The 15661-nt window shown below is 46.0% G+C and overlaps 1 protein-coding gene across 1 annotated transcript in view; it reads left to right on the top strand.

Moving 5' to 3' along the window:
* ELAPOR1 (endosome-lysosome associated apoptosis and autophagy regulator 1) overlaps window positions 1-15231 on the top strand; it is a 75728-nt gene extending 60497 nt beyond the window's left edge. The window contains exons 14-22 of the mRNA XM_052637495.1: window positions 1560-1823; window positions 4806-4979; window positions 7258-7438; window positions 7745-7841; window positions 8526-8627; window positions 12558-12684; window positions 12762-12940; window positions 13874-14039; window positions 15163-15231. Of these exons, the coding sequence (XP_052493455.1) occupies window positions 1560-1823; window positions 4806-4979; window positions 7258-7438; window positions 7745-7841; window positions 8526-8627; window positions 12558-12684; window positions 12762-12940; window positions 13874-14039; window positions 15163-15231 (1359 nt within the window). The remainder of the gene's footprint in view (window positions 1-1559; window positions 1824-4805; window positions 4980-7257; window positions 7439-7744; window positions 7842-8525; window positions 8628-12557; window positions 12685-12761; window positions 12941-13873; window positions 14040-15162) is intronic.
* The last annotated feature ends 430 nt before the right edge of the window (window positions 15232-15661 follow it).

Genomic DNA, 15661 nt, shown 5'->3' with positions numbered 1-15661 from the left:
TGTGGTCAAGTTTCAGAATCCAGTGATTAGAAGACTTGTAAGGAGTCAAGCAGAGGACTGCCTGTGCCAGCCCCTGAGGAGCATCCAGCCTTGTCCAAATGACCCTGGAAACTCCTAAAATCACCTGTCCCTCCTCAGACCTATCCTGAGGATAGGATATATGTGGTACCTGACCTGGTGTACCCTGTTCAGTCCTATTCTTGCTTTAATAATAATAACTCTGGTTTTATCTTAACTCAAAGTAATGTAAGTTCACTGGAAGAAAACTTAGAAATAAGCAAAAAAAAAAAAAAAGCAAAAAGAAGAAAACCACCCATAATCCCACTGCTCAGAGATAACATAGTTAGCATATGGAGTGTCTTCTATACCATCTTTATTTCACTATAAATACTTTTTTTTCTTTTATAAGGGGAAAAAATCTGCTTTTTAAAAAATATAAATACCTACTACATATTTCCCCATGTACTGAATATTTTTATACATCATCTAAATTGTTCAGTCCTTACTTTAAAATGGCAAAAAATGCACATTAAAAGATACTGTTCAGTTCAGTTCAGTCGCTCAGTCGTGTCCGACTCTTTGCAACCCCATGAATCGCAGCACGCCAGGCCTCCTTGTCCATCACCAACTCCTGGAGTTCACTCAGACTCACGTCCATCAAGTCAGTGATGCCATCCAGCCATCTCATCCTCTGTCGTCCCCTTCTCCTCCTGCCCCCAATCCCTCCCAGCATCAAAGTCTTTTCCAATGAGTCAACTCTTCACATGAGGTGGCCAAAGTACTGGAGTTTCAGCTTTAGCATCATTCCGTCCAAAGAAATCCCAGGGCTGATCTCCTTCAGAATGGACTGGTTGGATCTCCTTGCAGTCCAAGGGACTCTCAAGAGTCTTCTCCAACACCACAGTTCAAAAGCATCAATTCTTCGGTGCTCAGCCTTCTTCACAGTCCAACTCTCACATCCATACATGACCACAGGACAAACCATAGCCTTGACTAGACGGACCTTAGTCGGCAAAGTAATGTCTCTGCTTTTTAATACACTATCTAGGATGGTCATAACTTTTCTTCCAAGGAGTAAGCATCTTTTAATTTCATGGCTGCAGTCACCATCTGCAGTGATTTTGGAGCCCCAAAAAATAAAGTCTGATACTGTTTCCACTGTTTCCCCATCTACTTCCCATGAAGTGATGGGACTGGATGCCATGATCTTTGTTTTCTGAATGTTGAGCTTTAAGCCAACTTTTTCACTCTCCTCTTTCACTTTCATCAAGAGGCTTTTTAGTTCCTCTTCACTTTCTGCCATAAGGGTGGTGCCATCTGCATATCTGAGGTTATTGATATTTCTCCCGGCAATCTTGATTCCAGCTTGTGTTTCTTCTAGTCCAGCGTTTCTCATGATGTTAGGTGAGTAAAAAGAACAGGGTGCTTCTAAAGATTTTTCTCAAGTATCACAGGATAAAAAAGATTAAGTCATATTCTGTTATTTCCAGAGCACTCAATTGCTCCTTCTCAGGCCAAGGCAGGCCAAGCTCACTCTCCTCTTGTGTCTTTGTTTCCAGGGAAGAAAGTATACCAGTGATGTCGCCAAGATCTACTCCATCAACGTCACCAATGTCATGGACGGGGTGGCTTCCTACTGCCGTCCGTGTGCCCTGGAAGCCTCTGACATGGGCTCCTCATGCACCTCTTGTCCTGCTGGCTACTATATTGATCGGGATTCAGGAACTTGCCACTCCTGTCCTCCTAACACGATCCTGAAAGCCCACCAGCCTTATGGTGCTCAGGCCTGCATGCCCTGTGGTCCAGGGACCAGGAGCAACAAGGTGCCAGTAGTTGGCTAAGGAGCCTAACTTTGCGTCTCTGAATGGGCCAGCTCAGATAGTGCCAGGTCCTGGGTGGCGTTCCTAAGGGGCTGATATCCAAACTCCCCCTAGTACACTCCCAGGTTAGAGTCCCAGAGGAAACCCATCCAGTTTGTGACCATAGATGGAGAGTTCTCAGCTTGTACTGGTTGGTTTTCAGGGTCTGGGTCTCAGTCATCGACAAGTCTCATCTTCAGGTGATGGGTAATGGAAATCTGTGGCCCTCTGGTCCAGAGGGTTATTTAGCATCTGTGCAGAGACCGAAAGGGAAGCAGTCTTGGGACTTGTGGCTCAAATTCAGCCTACTTCATTCCAGCTTGTTATCGAGGGAATTTGCCCCCCTTCTTGGAATGGTAACCCACCTTTGCTGGGACATGTAGTTACCTGTCATTGCTGCCTCCTCTCCCAGGGCTTTCTTCTAAAGTGAAACAGCAGTGCTGTTGGCCCATGCATTTTCTGAATCTGAGAAAGTGAATCCTATGACCAGAAGTTCTTAGTTATACATTAATGCTTTTCAGTGAGCTTGTATTTTACTGATCACAACCCTGTGACCACACATTTGTAAGACACTACGCAGTCTGCAGACGTTGCTCAGTTTAGCTGTGCAGCAAGTGCAGCCGTTCTGCAGATCTCAGGCAACCTTACTGGGACACCCTGGACTCTTGCCACAGACTTCCTCCCCGCAGCCTCTTCTGCTGTAAAGGGAGGGATTGACCTTAAAATGACCAAGAAAGGGGTTTATGTTTCAGTTTCCTATAAAGAGACTTGGAAAAAGGAATCTGGAGGTCAGTGAATTTTAAGTGGGGGAGGGTGGACAGACTTGTAGTTTCTCTTCTGCTATCCTGGGCACCCTTCTTCCACTTCACTTCAGTTCAGTTCAGTTCAGTTCAGTCACTCAGTCGTATCCGACTCTTTGCTACCCCAGGGACTGCAGCACTCCTGGGCCTCCCTGTCCATCACCAACTCCTGGAAAGTGAAGTCGCTCAGTTGTGTCCAAATCTTTGCGACCCCATGGACTGTAGCCTACCAGGCTCCTCTGTCCATGGGATTTTCCAGGCAATAGTACTGGAGTGGATTGCCATTTCCTTCTCCAGGGGATCTTCCCGACCCAGGAATCGAACCCAGGTCTCCCGCATTGCAGGCGGACGCTTTACCCTCTGAGCCACTAGGGAAGGAGTTCACCAACTCCTGGAGTTATTCAAACTCATGTCCATTGAGTCAGTGATGCCATCCAACCACCTCATCCTCTCTCGTCCCCTTCTCCTCCCACCTTCAATCTTTCCCAGCATCAAGGTCTTTTCAAATGAGTTAGCTCTTTGCATCAGGTGGCCAAAGTATTGGAGTTTCGGTTTCAACATCAGTCCTTCCAATGAATATACAGGACTGATTTCCTTTAAGATGGACTGGTTGGATCTCCTTGCAGTCCAAGGGACTCTCAAGAGTCTTCTCCAACACCACAGTTCAGAAGCATCAATTCTTCGGTGTTCAGCTTTCTTTATTGTCCAACTCTCACATCCATACATGACCACAGGAAAAACCATAGCCTTGACTAGACAGACCTTTGTTGGCAAAGTAATGTCTCTGCTTTTTAATATGCTGTCTAGGTTGGTCATAACTTTTCTCCCAAGGAATAAGCGTCTTTTAATTTCATGGCTACAGTCACTGTCTGCAGTGATTTTGGAGCCCAAAAAATTAAAGTCTGACACTGTTTCCACTGTTTCCCCATCTGTTTCCCATGAAGTGATGGGACCAGATGCCATGATCTTCGTTTTCTGAATGTTGAGCTTTAAGCCAACTTTTTCACTCTCCTCTTTCACTTTCATCAAGAGGCTCTTTAGTTCTTCACTTTCTGCCATAAGGATGGTGTCATCTGCATATCTGAAGTTAGTGATATTTGTCCCAGCAATCTTGATTCCAGCTTGTGCTTCATCCAGCCCAGCATTTCTCATGATGTACTCTGCATGTAAGTTAAATAAGCTAGGTGACAATATACAGCCTTGACATACTCTTTTTCTTATTTGGAACCAGTCTGTTGTTCCATGTCCAGTTCTAACTGTTGCTTCCTGAACTGCATACAGATTTCTCAAGAGGCAGGTCAGGTGGCCTGGTATTCCCATCTCTTTCAGAATTTTCCACAGTTTATTGTGATCCACACAGTCAAAGGCTTTGGCACAGTCAATAAAACAGAAATAGATGTTTTTCTGAAATTCTCTTGCTTTTTTGATGATCCAGTGGATGTTGACAATTTGATCTCTGGTTCCTCTGCCTTTTCTAAAACCACCTTGAACATCTGGAAGTTCACAGTTCATGTATTGCTGAAGCCTGGCTTGGAGAATTTTGAGCATTACTTTGCTAGTGTGTGAGATGAGTGCAATTGTGCAGTAGTTTGAGCATTCTTTCGCTTTGCCTAACTTTGGGATTGGAATGAAAACTGACCTTTTCCAGTCCTGTGGCCACTGCTCAGTTTTCTAAATTTGCTGGCATATTGAGTGCAGCACTTTCACAGCATCATCTTTTAGGATTTGAAATAGCTCCACTGGAATTCCATCACCTCCACTAGCTTTGTTCATAGTGATGCTTTCTAAGGCCCACTTGACTTCACATCCCAGGATGTCTGGCTCTAGGTGAGTTTCTGCTTAAACATAAGAAGGGCTATCTTGTTTCTTGAGGGAGTTTTATAATCTAGGCATAGGAACAAGGTACAGAATCTGATCCGACTACCCACTGGAAAATGAGAGGTTCATACATCATATATGTGCTAATACTGGCATGGCAAGATGTACACAGCCTCCCTCGCTCCTCTTTCGCATCTTTCAATGCCCACCCCTAATCCACGCTTCCTCTTCTCTCACCCTGCCTGGGCTGGACCAGGCTGGGGTGACTAGCACCGCTCTCCAGGGCCCCTTCGAGGCCCTGCCAGCCTGATGGCCCCTCTCCCCTCAGATACACTCTCTGTGCTACAGCGACTGCACCTTCTCAGTCAGCACTCCAACCAGGACTTTCGAGTACAACTTCTCGGCTTTGGAAAAGACCATCTCTCTGGCTGGAGGGCCAAGCTTCACTTCCAAAGGACTGAAATACTTCCACCACTTTACCCTCAGTCTCTGCGGAAATCAGGTAAGCTGTATAGGACAGACAGCGTGAGAACAGAAAGGGGGGCGCCAGCGAATCAGAGGCCAGAGGACATAGGAGGTTCAGATAGCAGCGGATGGGGCAGATTCAGAGATTTTCAAATGGTTATTATTCTTCCTGAGGACTTTCTCCTCTAAAATCAGATCATTTGGATTATAAACATTTAGGAAAATGAACGTATTTGAAATCAGATGAGGGGAATTAAGAAATAAATTAAATTAAATAATGTGTGGGGAATTCCCTGGCGGTCCAGTGGGTAAGACTTGGTGTGTTTCCTGCTGGGGCCTGGGTTTGGTCCCTGGTCAGGGAACTAAGATCCCACAAGCCGCACAGCACAGCCAAAATAAGTTAATTACTTAAATAAAGTAGAATAAGGTGTACATTAACTCCTCCCTGACCTTATTCCCTTATATAAAATGATATATAAAATATATATAAAATGATATATAAAATATATATAAAATGACCTTTATTCCATTATATAAAATGATTATATAAAAACTATACTCATACATCAACGATACTTCAATTAAAAAAAAAACTATGCAGGAGATTTTTTTCCTTAAAAAAGTAGTCTTCAGAAATCATGACACCTGTCTTTTGTTTTCTAGAAGCTGGATAAAATAAACTACTCATAATTTCATCTACATGTATCTTTGCTGACACTACATGTTACCATTAGCATTTCAAGATGCCGCAAATATTCTGGATACAAATTTAAAAGGAGGAAATATTTGTAAAGGGTAATCACACCACCACTGCACTTGACTAAATTACTAACAAGCCATGTTCAGAGGTTGGAAAGTTAGTTTCAAATGTTGCAAAATAAACAGCATCTTGAACATTTAATCTGTGACTCTATGTAGAGGTAAGGCCTTTACACCACACAGCTTCTACCCATCTTCTGCAACATGCAAAATAGCTGGTTTGTGTTTATAGAGAGAACATGCCAAGAAATAAACTATCTGTGAAAGATTAGAGACAAATGTCTCTGTCCTGTTTTTAAAAAGTCTTTGAAGAAGTTAAAAGAAAGGCTCTGAAGTGACAGTTAGTGATAACTTGGGAACTGGAGACTAATTAAAGCAAGCCCCATGTAGCAAAAGTTTCGTTGGGTGAGTTGGGAGAGAAAAGATGGAAATTTGGAGAGTCTGTGAGTTTTATTTTCTTTGCTTATTCTTATATAATGTAAAGATACCTTTCTGTTCTCATGTTCCTTTTCTGATTCTTACAATCTTGAAAAGGAAGTAAGACACCAGATTTAGCAACTTGGGTCTATTTCTAATTAAATTTATCATTTTGAAAATCCTGCATTATAATGCTTAGTCCACTTCAATTTAAAATATTGAACAAGTGACCTTATATTAGCAAACAAATTATAATTCATCTATAAATTTAAAGGATTTTGAAGGAAAAATATCTCAATATTTCTTCTATTACAAACTCTCAAACAAGGAGTCCAGTTCCCACTGTTCTCCTGAGTTCTACTCTATAGAGTTTGCGTTGTTACGGACTGGCGGAGAAGCAGTCTTTCTTCTGCTGATAAATATTTTTAAATAGAATAGGTTCCAATTGGTCCTAAGATGTTCTACCTCAAGGCAGGAAGAGGGCTGGTTATGGGGTTTGTTTTAACCCCCAGGACACTCTGGAAAGTCCTCCCAAGATAAGAAAAGAAAGTGTTAGTCACTCAGTCTTATCTGACTCTTTGTGACCCCATGGACTGTAGCCCACCAGGCTCCTCTGTCCATGGAATTTTCCAGGCAACAATGCTGGAGTGGGTTGCCATTTCCTCTCCCAAGATAAGTATGGTAGAATCACAGCTCCATGGAAGACACGGAGAGTGAATGGGAAGCAGGCCAGATGCCCAAATCAATTTCATGAGATCAGTTACACATTTCAGGATCTGCCTAGAAATCTGACTAGGATAAGGAAAGCCCTTAACTGGTAGGCTGCTAGATTAGATCTGCCAATCAGTTTGCCACCATCCCAACACTGCTCATAAGGGGCTCCAGGTGATTCCAAGGAAATAAAAGACTGGGGATCTCTGGGCCAGAGTTCCAGAAACGAGGACACCCAGGCCTTATTCTTAGCTTTTTTTATCTTTTAAAATCTGTCTTGTAATTAGCACGGGGATGAATCATTCCACTGCAGCATGCTCTTAGAAGGCTAAAGTTTTAAACGTGGAGAAACTGTTCCCTGTTCCCTTTAGGGATTTCTTCTGTGACCACACATTCCCTCCCACTTCCTCCTGCACCCCCCTGCCCAGGGTAAGAAAATGTCTGTGTGCACTGACAATGTCACCGACCTCCGGATCCCCGAGGGTGAGTCCGGTTTCTCCAAACCCATCACAGCCTACGTGTGCCAGGCGGTCATCATTCCCCCAGAGGTGACAGGCTACAAGGCCGGGGTGTCCTCGCAGCCTGTCAGCCTCGCAGACCGGCTTATCGGTGAGTACCTCCATCTTTCTCACCTGTTTGAGTGTGTGTCTGTGTGAAGAGTGAGTGAGGCTCCCAGACTCTAAGCTAAAAGGCCCCAGGTGAGGGGCCCAACCTCCTGACCTCTGTTTCCTACTCCATCCGGGGGTACCAAGGGCCCCTGGGGCCACTGATAAACCTTTGGTTTGCCCTCTCCTGAGCCACTCAGGGATGTGATGAGATGAAGGAAGGTGGGATGTGAACAGGTATTGGAAGAACTAAAGTGGTTGCCAGCTAAGTGCTACTAGTGAGAACTAATTAGGAGCTCTAATTTGGCAGGGGTGACAACAGATATGATTCTGGATGGCATCACCTCCCCAGCTGAACTTTTCCACCCGGAGTCCCTGGGAATACCGGACGTGATCTTCTTTTATAGGTGAAAATGAGAGGCCAGGCTAATGCAAGTGAAACCCAGGGCTTCTCCACAATCTCTGTGGCGTCCCTCCGTCTTTAGCCACCTACTGCTTATCAAGCCAGAACAAGGTCTAGCAGACCCGCCCAGCAGAGAGCTCTAAAGGCTGAGAGTTCCCCAGCCCAGCTACTTGGGTATTACTGGGGCAGGTGTGCCCCTGGTGGCAGTGAGGAATATTGGATGATCTGGGGTGGACAACCCCTCCCGCCTAAGGAGATTCCAATCTTAATGCATCTGCTAGCCTTTCCTAGTGCTTCCCCGGTGGCTCAGTGGCAAACAGTCCACCTGCAATGCAGGAGACACAGAAGACAACAGGTTTGATCCCGGGGTGGGGAAGATGCCCTGGAGGAGGGCATGGCAACCCACTCCAGTCCTCTTGCCTGGGAAATCCCATGGACAGAGGAGCCTGATGGGCAATAGTCCATGAGGTCGCTAAAGAGTCAGACATGACTGAGCAACTGAGCACAGCACGGCGTTTCCTAGACCAGTGCATTTCCCCTTGACCAGATCTACCTGACCCCCACTCTCTCCTATGTGTCAGACCAGACTTCCCCAGCCAGGCATCTGCTCCATGCTAACTTCACTTAGCAGCTCTCCAACGGCACCAGTGAGTGACTCTTTCCCCCATGGGGGCTGTTTGCTCTGCAGGTCCAATGATGTGACCCAGTCTTGCAGCTCTGGGAGGTCAACCACCATCCGAGTCAGATGCAGCCCCCTCAAGCCTGCTCCTGGAAGTCTGTCACTGCCAAGGTAAAGGGATGTGATACAGCCTCCCTTCCTTGGCATCACTCCATCCCAAGGACCAAACAGAGATTACCGAAGACGAGCAAAAGAGAAAATCGTCTGCGCTCCATTAATGGGCTCTTGGGGACACAGTCGTGGTTCCAAACACTCGATCTTTAGATGTCAAGGAAGGAGCAGAAGAGCAGAAGCTATCCTCACTGTCTAGAGTGTGTGGGCAGCTGTGTAGCAGAGTGACTAACGGCTAGGGCTGAGGGCCAGATTCAATTCCCCTCCTATACTTGCCGGCTCTGTTATGGACATAGTTCTTATCTTCTCTAGGCCTCTTCTTTATTTGCAAAATGAGGATGATAATAAATTCCTTCAGGGGGTTGTTATGAGGATTAAATGAGGTAATGAGACTGGAGATAATGAGATAATGTGTTTAGTTGCTCAGTCACTCTTTGTGACCCCATGGACTGTAGCCCACCAGGCTCTTCTGTCCATGGGGACTCTCCAGGCAAGAATACTTGAGTGGGTTGGCATACCCTCCTCCAAAGGATCTTCCCAACTCAGGGATGGACCCCGGCAGGGTCTCGCACACTGCAGCCGGGTGCTTTACCATCTGAGCCACCAGGGAAGCTCAATGAGATAATCAGTTCAGTTCAGTTCAGTCATTCAGTCGTGTCCGACTCTTTGCAACCCCATGAATTGCAGCACGCCAAGCCTCCCTGTCCATCACCAGCTCCCAGAGTTCACTCAAACTCATGTCCATCGAGTCAGTGATGCCATCCAGCCATCTCATCCTCTTGTCCCCTTCTCCTCCTGCCCCCAATCCCTCCCAGCATCAGAGTCTTTTCCAATGAGTCAGATCTTTGCATGAGGTGGCCAAAGTATTGGAGTTTCAGCCTCAGCATCAGTCCTTCCAAAGAACACCCAGGACTGATCTCCTTCAGAATGGACTGGTTGGATCTCCTTGCAGTCCAAGGGACTCTCAAGAGTCTTCTCCAACACCACAGTTCAAAAGCATCAGTTCCTCAGCACTCAGCTTTCTTCACAGTCCAACTCTCACATCCATACATCCATACCACTGGAAAAACCATAGCCTTGACTAGACAGACCTTTGTTGGCAAAGTAATGTCTCTGCTTTTGAATAGCTATCTAGGTTGGTCATAACTTTTATCCCAAGGAATAAGCGTCTTTTAATTTCATGGCTGCAGTCACCATCTGCAATGATTTTGGAGCCCCCAAAAATAAAGTCTGACACTGTTTCCACTGTTTCCCCATCTATTTCCCAAGAAGTGATGGGACCAGATGCCATGATCTTCGTTTTCTGAATGTTGAGCTTTAAGCCAACTTTTTCACTCTCTTCTTTCACTTTCATCAAGAGGCTTTTTAGCTCCTCTTCACTTTCTGCCATAAGGGTGGTGTCATCTGCATATCTGAGGTTAGTGATATTTCTCCCAGCAATCTTGATTCCAGCTTGTGCTTTTTCCAGCCCAGCGTTTCTCATGATGTACTCTGCATGTAAGTTAAATAAGCAGGTGACAATATACAGCCTTGATATCCTCCTTTTCCTATTTGGAACCAGTCTGTTGTTCCATGTCCAGTTCTAACTGTTGCTTCCTGAACTGCATACAGATTTCTCAAGAGGGAGGTCAGGTGGTCCGGTATTCCCATCTCTTTCAGAATTTTCCACAGTTTATTGTGATCCACACAGTCAAAGGCTTTGGCATAGTCAATAAAGCAGAAATAGATGTTTTTCTGGAACTCTCTTGCTTTTTCCATGATCCAGCGGATGTTGGCAATTTGATCTCTGGTTCCTCTGCCTTTTCTAAAACCATCTTGAACATCTGGAAGTTCACGGTTCATGTATTGCTGAAGCCTAGCTTGGAGAATTTTGAGCATTACTTTACTAGCATGTGAGATGAGTGCAATTGTGCAGTAGTTTGAGCATTCTTTGGCATCGCCTTTCTTTGGGATTGGAATGAAAACTGACCTTTTCCAGTCCTGTGGCCACTGCTGAGTTTTCCAAATTTGCTGGCATATTGAGTGCAGCACTTTCACAGCATCATCTTTCAGGATTTGAAATAGCTCAATGGCATTCCATCACCTCCACTAGCTTTGTTCATAGTGATGCTTTCTAAGGCCCACTTGACTTCACACTCCAGGATGTCTGGCTCTAGGTGAGTGATCACACCATCATGATTATCTGGGTCATGAAGATCTTTTTTGTGCAGTTCTTCTATGTATTCTTGCCACCTCTTCTTAATATCTTCTGCTTCTATTAGGTCCATACCATTTCTGTCCTTTATCGAGCCCATCTTTGCATGAAGTGTTCCCTTGGTATCTCTAATTTTCTTGAAGAGATCTCTAGTCTTTCCCATTCTGTTGTTTTCCTCTATTTCTTTGCATTGACTGCTGAGGAAGGCTTTCTTATCTCTCCTTGCTATTCTTTGGAACTCTCCATTCAGATCCTTATATCTTTCCTTTTCTCCTTTGCTTTTCGCCTCTCTTCTTTTCACAGCTACTTATATGGCCTCCCCAGACAGCCATTTTGCTTTTTTGCATTTCTTTTTCTTGGGGATGGTCTTGATCCCCGTCTCCTGTACAATGTCACGAACCTCCATCCATAGTTCATCAGACACTCTATCTATCAGATCTAGTCCCTTAAATCTATTTCTCACTTCCACTGTATAATCATATGGAATTTGATTTAGGTCATACCTGAATGATCTAGTGGTTTTCCCTACTTTCTTCAATGAGATAAGAGATCCTTCTTATTATCAAATTAGTAAAGTTTAGGGAATCCTAAGAATCTACAGCTGAAAGACCCAATTTTGAATTTAATAGCCAAGGGCACTAAATCAAGGACTCTTGAACTAATTTGATTACAGGAAGCCCCAGGCTTCCCTCGTGGCTCAGTGGTAAAGAATCTGCCTGCCAATGAAGGAGATGAGAGTTCTATCCTCCAGGAAGATCCCCTGGAGAAGGAAATGGCAACACACTGCAGTACTCTTGCCTGGGATACCCCATGGAGAGAGGAGACTAGTGGGCCACAGTCCATGGGGTTGTGATAGAATCAGACATGACTTATCAACTAAACAACAACCACCACCTTCCCCCCTACCTTCCTCTTTTCACTTAACACTGACATCTTGAGGGTACCCATGTCTTAAGGAAGATGGTTTGGAAAATGCTGTGCTAGGCAATGCTGATCAGGGAGATGGGGAGCCAAGGGGCACACTGTGACCCAGCAGTGGTGTTAAAATGTATGGTCACTACTCTTGTTGCAAACATTACAGTAAAGTACATTGCAGGCAGCAGTGACCTGAAGTTCATTCCCAAACACTGGCCCCTCACACCCAACCCTCCACAGGAAGCTCTACACACTGCTGTATTTAAAATGGATAAACAACAAGGTCCTACTGCACAGCACAGGGAACTCTGCTCAATGTTATGTGGCAGCCTGGATGGAGTTTGGGGGAGAATGGATACACGTACATGTATGGCTGAGTCCCTTCACTGTTCACCGGAAACTCTCACAACATTGTTAATCAGCTATACCCCAGTAGAAAATAAAAACTTTAAAATGAAAGAAAAAAGTGACTTTTGCAAAATGTCCCATGTCCATGGGGAGAACAGGAGCTTCTGAGGGGTTAGTTGGGCAGCTGTGCTAGAGCTCAGACAGCTTACATGAGTTCTCATCTGATGTTGGGAGAAACATACGGGCAGAGGGTGGGGGCCCCGATGAAGGCTGGAAAGGCCTCTTATCATCAGGGAAATCAGAGAGCAAAACGAAGGCGAAGAACTAGTTTGAAGGGTCACGATGGAACTGACAGTCTGACAAGGAGAAGACGGATCAGGCAATTTATGAAATGATAGGACTCCAGCCAGATCTTCCTGTTATTAGACTGTTGGTCCAGCGCACGCGCTCAAGTCTCCTTTCTGCTCTGTTAGCAAGTGCTCCGATGGGACCTGTGATGGCTGTAACTTCCACTTCCTGTGGGAGAGCGTGGCCGCTTGCCCCCTCTGCTCAACTGCCGATTACCATGCTATCGTCAGCAGCTGCGTGGCTGGCATCCAGGTAGGTGTCTCTGCTTGGGGACTTCCCAGAAGACAGGTGAGTGTGATATCTGAGTTCCTCGTTTTTCTCCCCAACAGAAGACTACTTACGTGTGGCGAGAACCAAAGCTGTGCTCTGGTGGCATCTCCCTGCCTGAGCAGAGAGTCACCATCTGCAAAACAATAGACTTCTGGCTGAAAGTGGGCATCTCCGCAGGCACCTGCACCGCCATCCTGCTCACCGTCTTGACCTGCTACTTTTGGAAAAAGAATCAAAAGTACGTGATGGGTTTGGGGATGGCCAAGGCTGGATTGTTGAGCTGGGAGGAGAGTATCTGAGAGTATAAATTCACAGGGCTGCTCTTTGGTCCCTGGTGGCTCAGAGGTTAAAGCATCTGCCTGCAATGCGGGAGACCCGGGTTTGATCCCTGGGTCGGGAAGATCCCCTGGAGAAGAAAATGGCAACCCACTCCAGTATTCTTGCCTGGAGAATCCCATGGACGGAGGAGCCTAGTAGGTTACAGTCCACGAGGTCACAAAGAGTCGGACATGACTGAGTGACTTCACCTCACCTTACAGTCCCTGTGACTCTGGCCAGAGGCTTGTTGAGCCGCTCATCCAGTATGTGCCTTGGTTATGGTGACTCCTCAGGGCTTCCGCAGTGGCTCAGCAGTAAAGAATCTGCCTGCTATGCAGGAGACATGGGTTCAGTTCCTCCAGGAAGATCCCCTGGAGGAGGGCATGGCAACCCACTCCAGGATTCTTGCCTGGAGAATCCCATGGACAAGGGAGCCTGATGGTCTACAGTCCATGGGGTCACAAAGAGTCAGACACAACTGAAGTGACTCAGCACACACGTATGCATCTTAACTCCTAAACAGGGATGGTACCACATGGCAGTCTATGAAAAGCTGTTAGATCTCAAAAGAAATGCAAAGAAAATTCTTAATTTGCTATTATTAATGATAAAAATGCTTTTACCGTTTCCTGGTTTCTGTTCAGCTTTGAAATCATAGAAACACCTAGACTTAAGGGAAAAGATCCCTGACTTGGGAATCAGATTTCCTAGCCAAATCCCCAGCCTACCACCATTTTGCTATGTTTCAGTTCCATCACCCATGGCAAGGAAATATCTCCTTTTAGCCCAACTTTTCTCCTTTTCCTTTTATTACAGTTTGGTGTCTTGTCTTCCCCATTCGCTTGTTTCATAGGCTAGAGTACAAGTACTCCAAGCTGGTGATGAATGCTACCCTCAAGGACTGTGACCTGCCAGCCGCTGACAGCTGTGCCATCATGGAAGGCGAGGATGTGGAGGATGACCTCATCTTTACCAGCAAAAAGTCACTCTTTGGGAAGATCAAATCATTTACCTCCAAGGTAGGGAGGGTGGCCAGTGCACTGAGGTCACCTTGGAGGCCAGGAGAAGACATCAGTCCTAGGGCACTGAGACCCCCGACTGTTTAGGGACCACTGTTCTGCTCTCTACCCTCCATACTCTTCTATCCTCCCGCCTTGAGAATCCTGGCTTCTGTCTTCTGTATTTTCACACAAATACTTTTTTCCCCTGAGGCCCAGGACTGCTCTGCACAAGGCTCCTTCTCTGCCAACATGCACTCCAGTGGATGGGCTGTTTGGGCCTTTTAACTTCCAGAAGGAGTACTGAACCACCCATGCGGTTCAGAATCACCCTCCATCCCCCCCAAACCAAAACAAAACAATAAACCAAAAACCTTTTTGTATTTTGGAGGGAGGGGAAGGGATGACCTCTAGGGTCAACTTCTGGTAGAAGTGAGGCTCTCCTTTGGCCAATGGAGGGTCCTGTCTCCTGGGTGTCAGGCCCCTGTCCTTTGGAGGCTGAGTTACAGCTTCATCTAAGTTGTTCACTCTTGAACAGTTCTGAACTGGGAGAGCTGACTCTGTATGTGTGGCTGAATGAGTCTGAAGCTCATAAACATAAGACAGACCACAGTGTCGCTGGGCCTGGGGCAAGCAGAGAGCATTCGAGTAATTCCTCCAGCGTCATCGCCCTCTGCAGCCCCACTCTGCCAGCACCCACAGTTCACTGCTGCCCTGACCAATTTATCCAACCTGGGTGGAGAGGGTGGCAACAGAAAAGGAAAGGAAGGTGGGTAGGTGTTTACTTGGCCGAATCTCATTCCCTTTGTGCTGACCTTCCAGGGTAACTCCCTTGGCCTCCTTAGACCTTGAATGCTTTTTGTTTAACCAATGGGAGAATAGTTTACCCTGGGACGCTTAGGTCTTTCTGGAACTTCTAGAATTCAACAAAGATGCAAAACAAGGGGTTTAAAGATATTTCTCATCCTCTGACTGACTGAAGGGAGCAAGAGGAATAGAGGCTATCTTATGTTCCTGTTTCCACGGAGCCACTGAAAGCAGGAATTTCAGGAGGGTTCTTTCTGTTGCCTCTTCCATTTCTCTCCTTTGTTCCCCAAACTTGCCCATGTGCAGCAGCCAGCTCCTGTCACCATCTCTCTTTCAGAGGACTCCTGATGGGTTTGACTCGGTGCCACTGAAGACATCCTCAGGAGGCCCAGACATGGACCTGTGAGGGACACTGCCCTGCCTCACCTGCCTCCTCACCTGGGCACATCACCTTGCAAGCCTGTGGCAACGTGGGTGCCACCCTCCTGCAGCACCCACTGCTGGAAATCTCTTCGTCGTGGCCTTATCAGAAGAAGTTTGAATTCCAGATCTTTGTTTTCTTTTTATAGAGTATCCAAACCTTCCTTTCTGCTTGCCTCAAACCTGCCAAATATACCCACACTTTGTTTATATATTACTCCCTTGCTTGCATCTTGTTTCCCAAAATGGACCAGCCGCCAGAGCCATAGCTTCATCTGCTCATATTTCTTATTGCTCTGGGACAAAAGTATTCCTCTCTTTTTACGTATAGAAATGGCTCCCGCTGTCTTCTTATTTCAGGGCAGAAGCAGCCAGGAGTTTCTCCTGATCATTGCCCTCAGCTCATGATCTCTTTG

This window comes from Budorcas taxicolor, chromosome 3, assembly GCF_023091745.1.
Source record: "Budorcas taxicolor isolate Tak-1 chromosome 3, Takin1.1, whole genome shotgun sequence".
Classification (NCBI taxonomy): Eukaryota; Metazoa; Chordata; class Mammalia; order Artiodactyla; family Bovidae; genus Budorcas; species Budorcas taxicolor.
The sequence above is the reverse complement of the archived record's forward strand: the minus strand, read 5'-3'. Positions and strand labels throughout refer to the sequence as shown.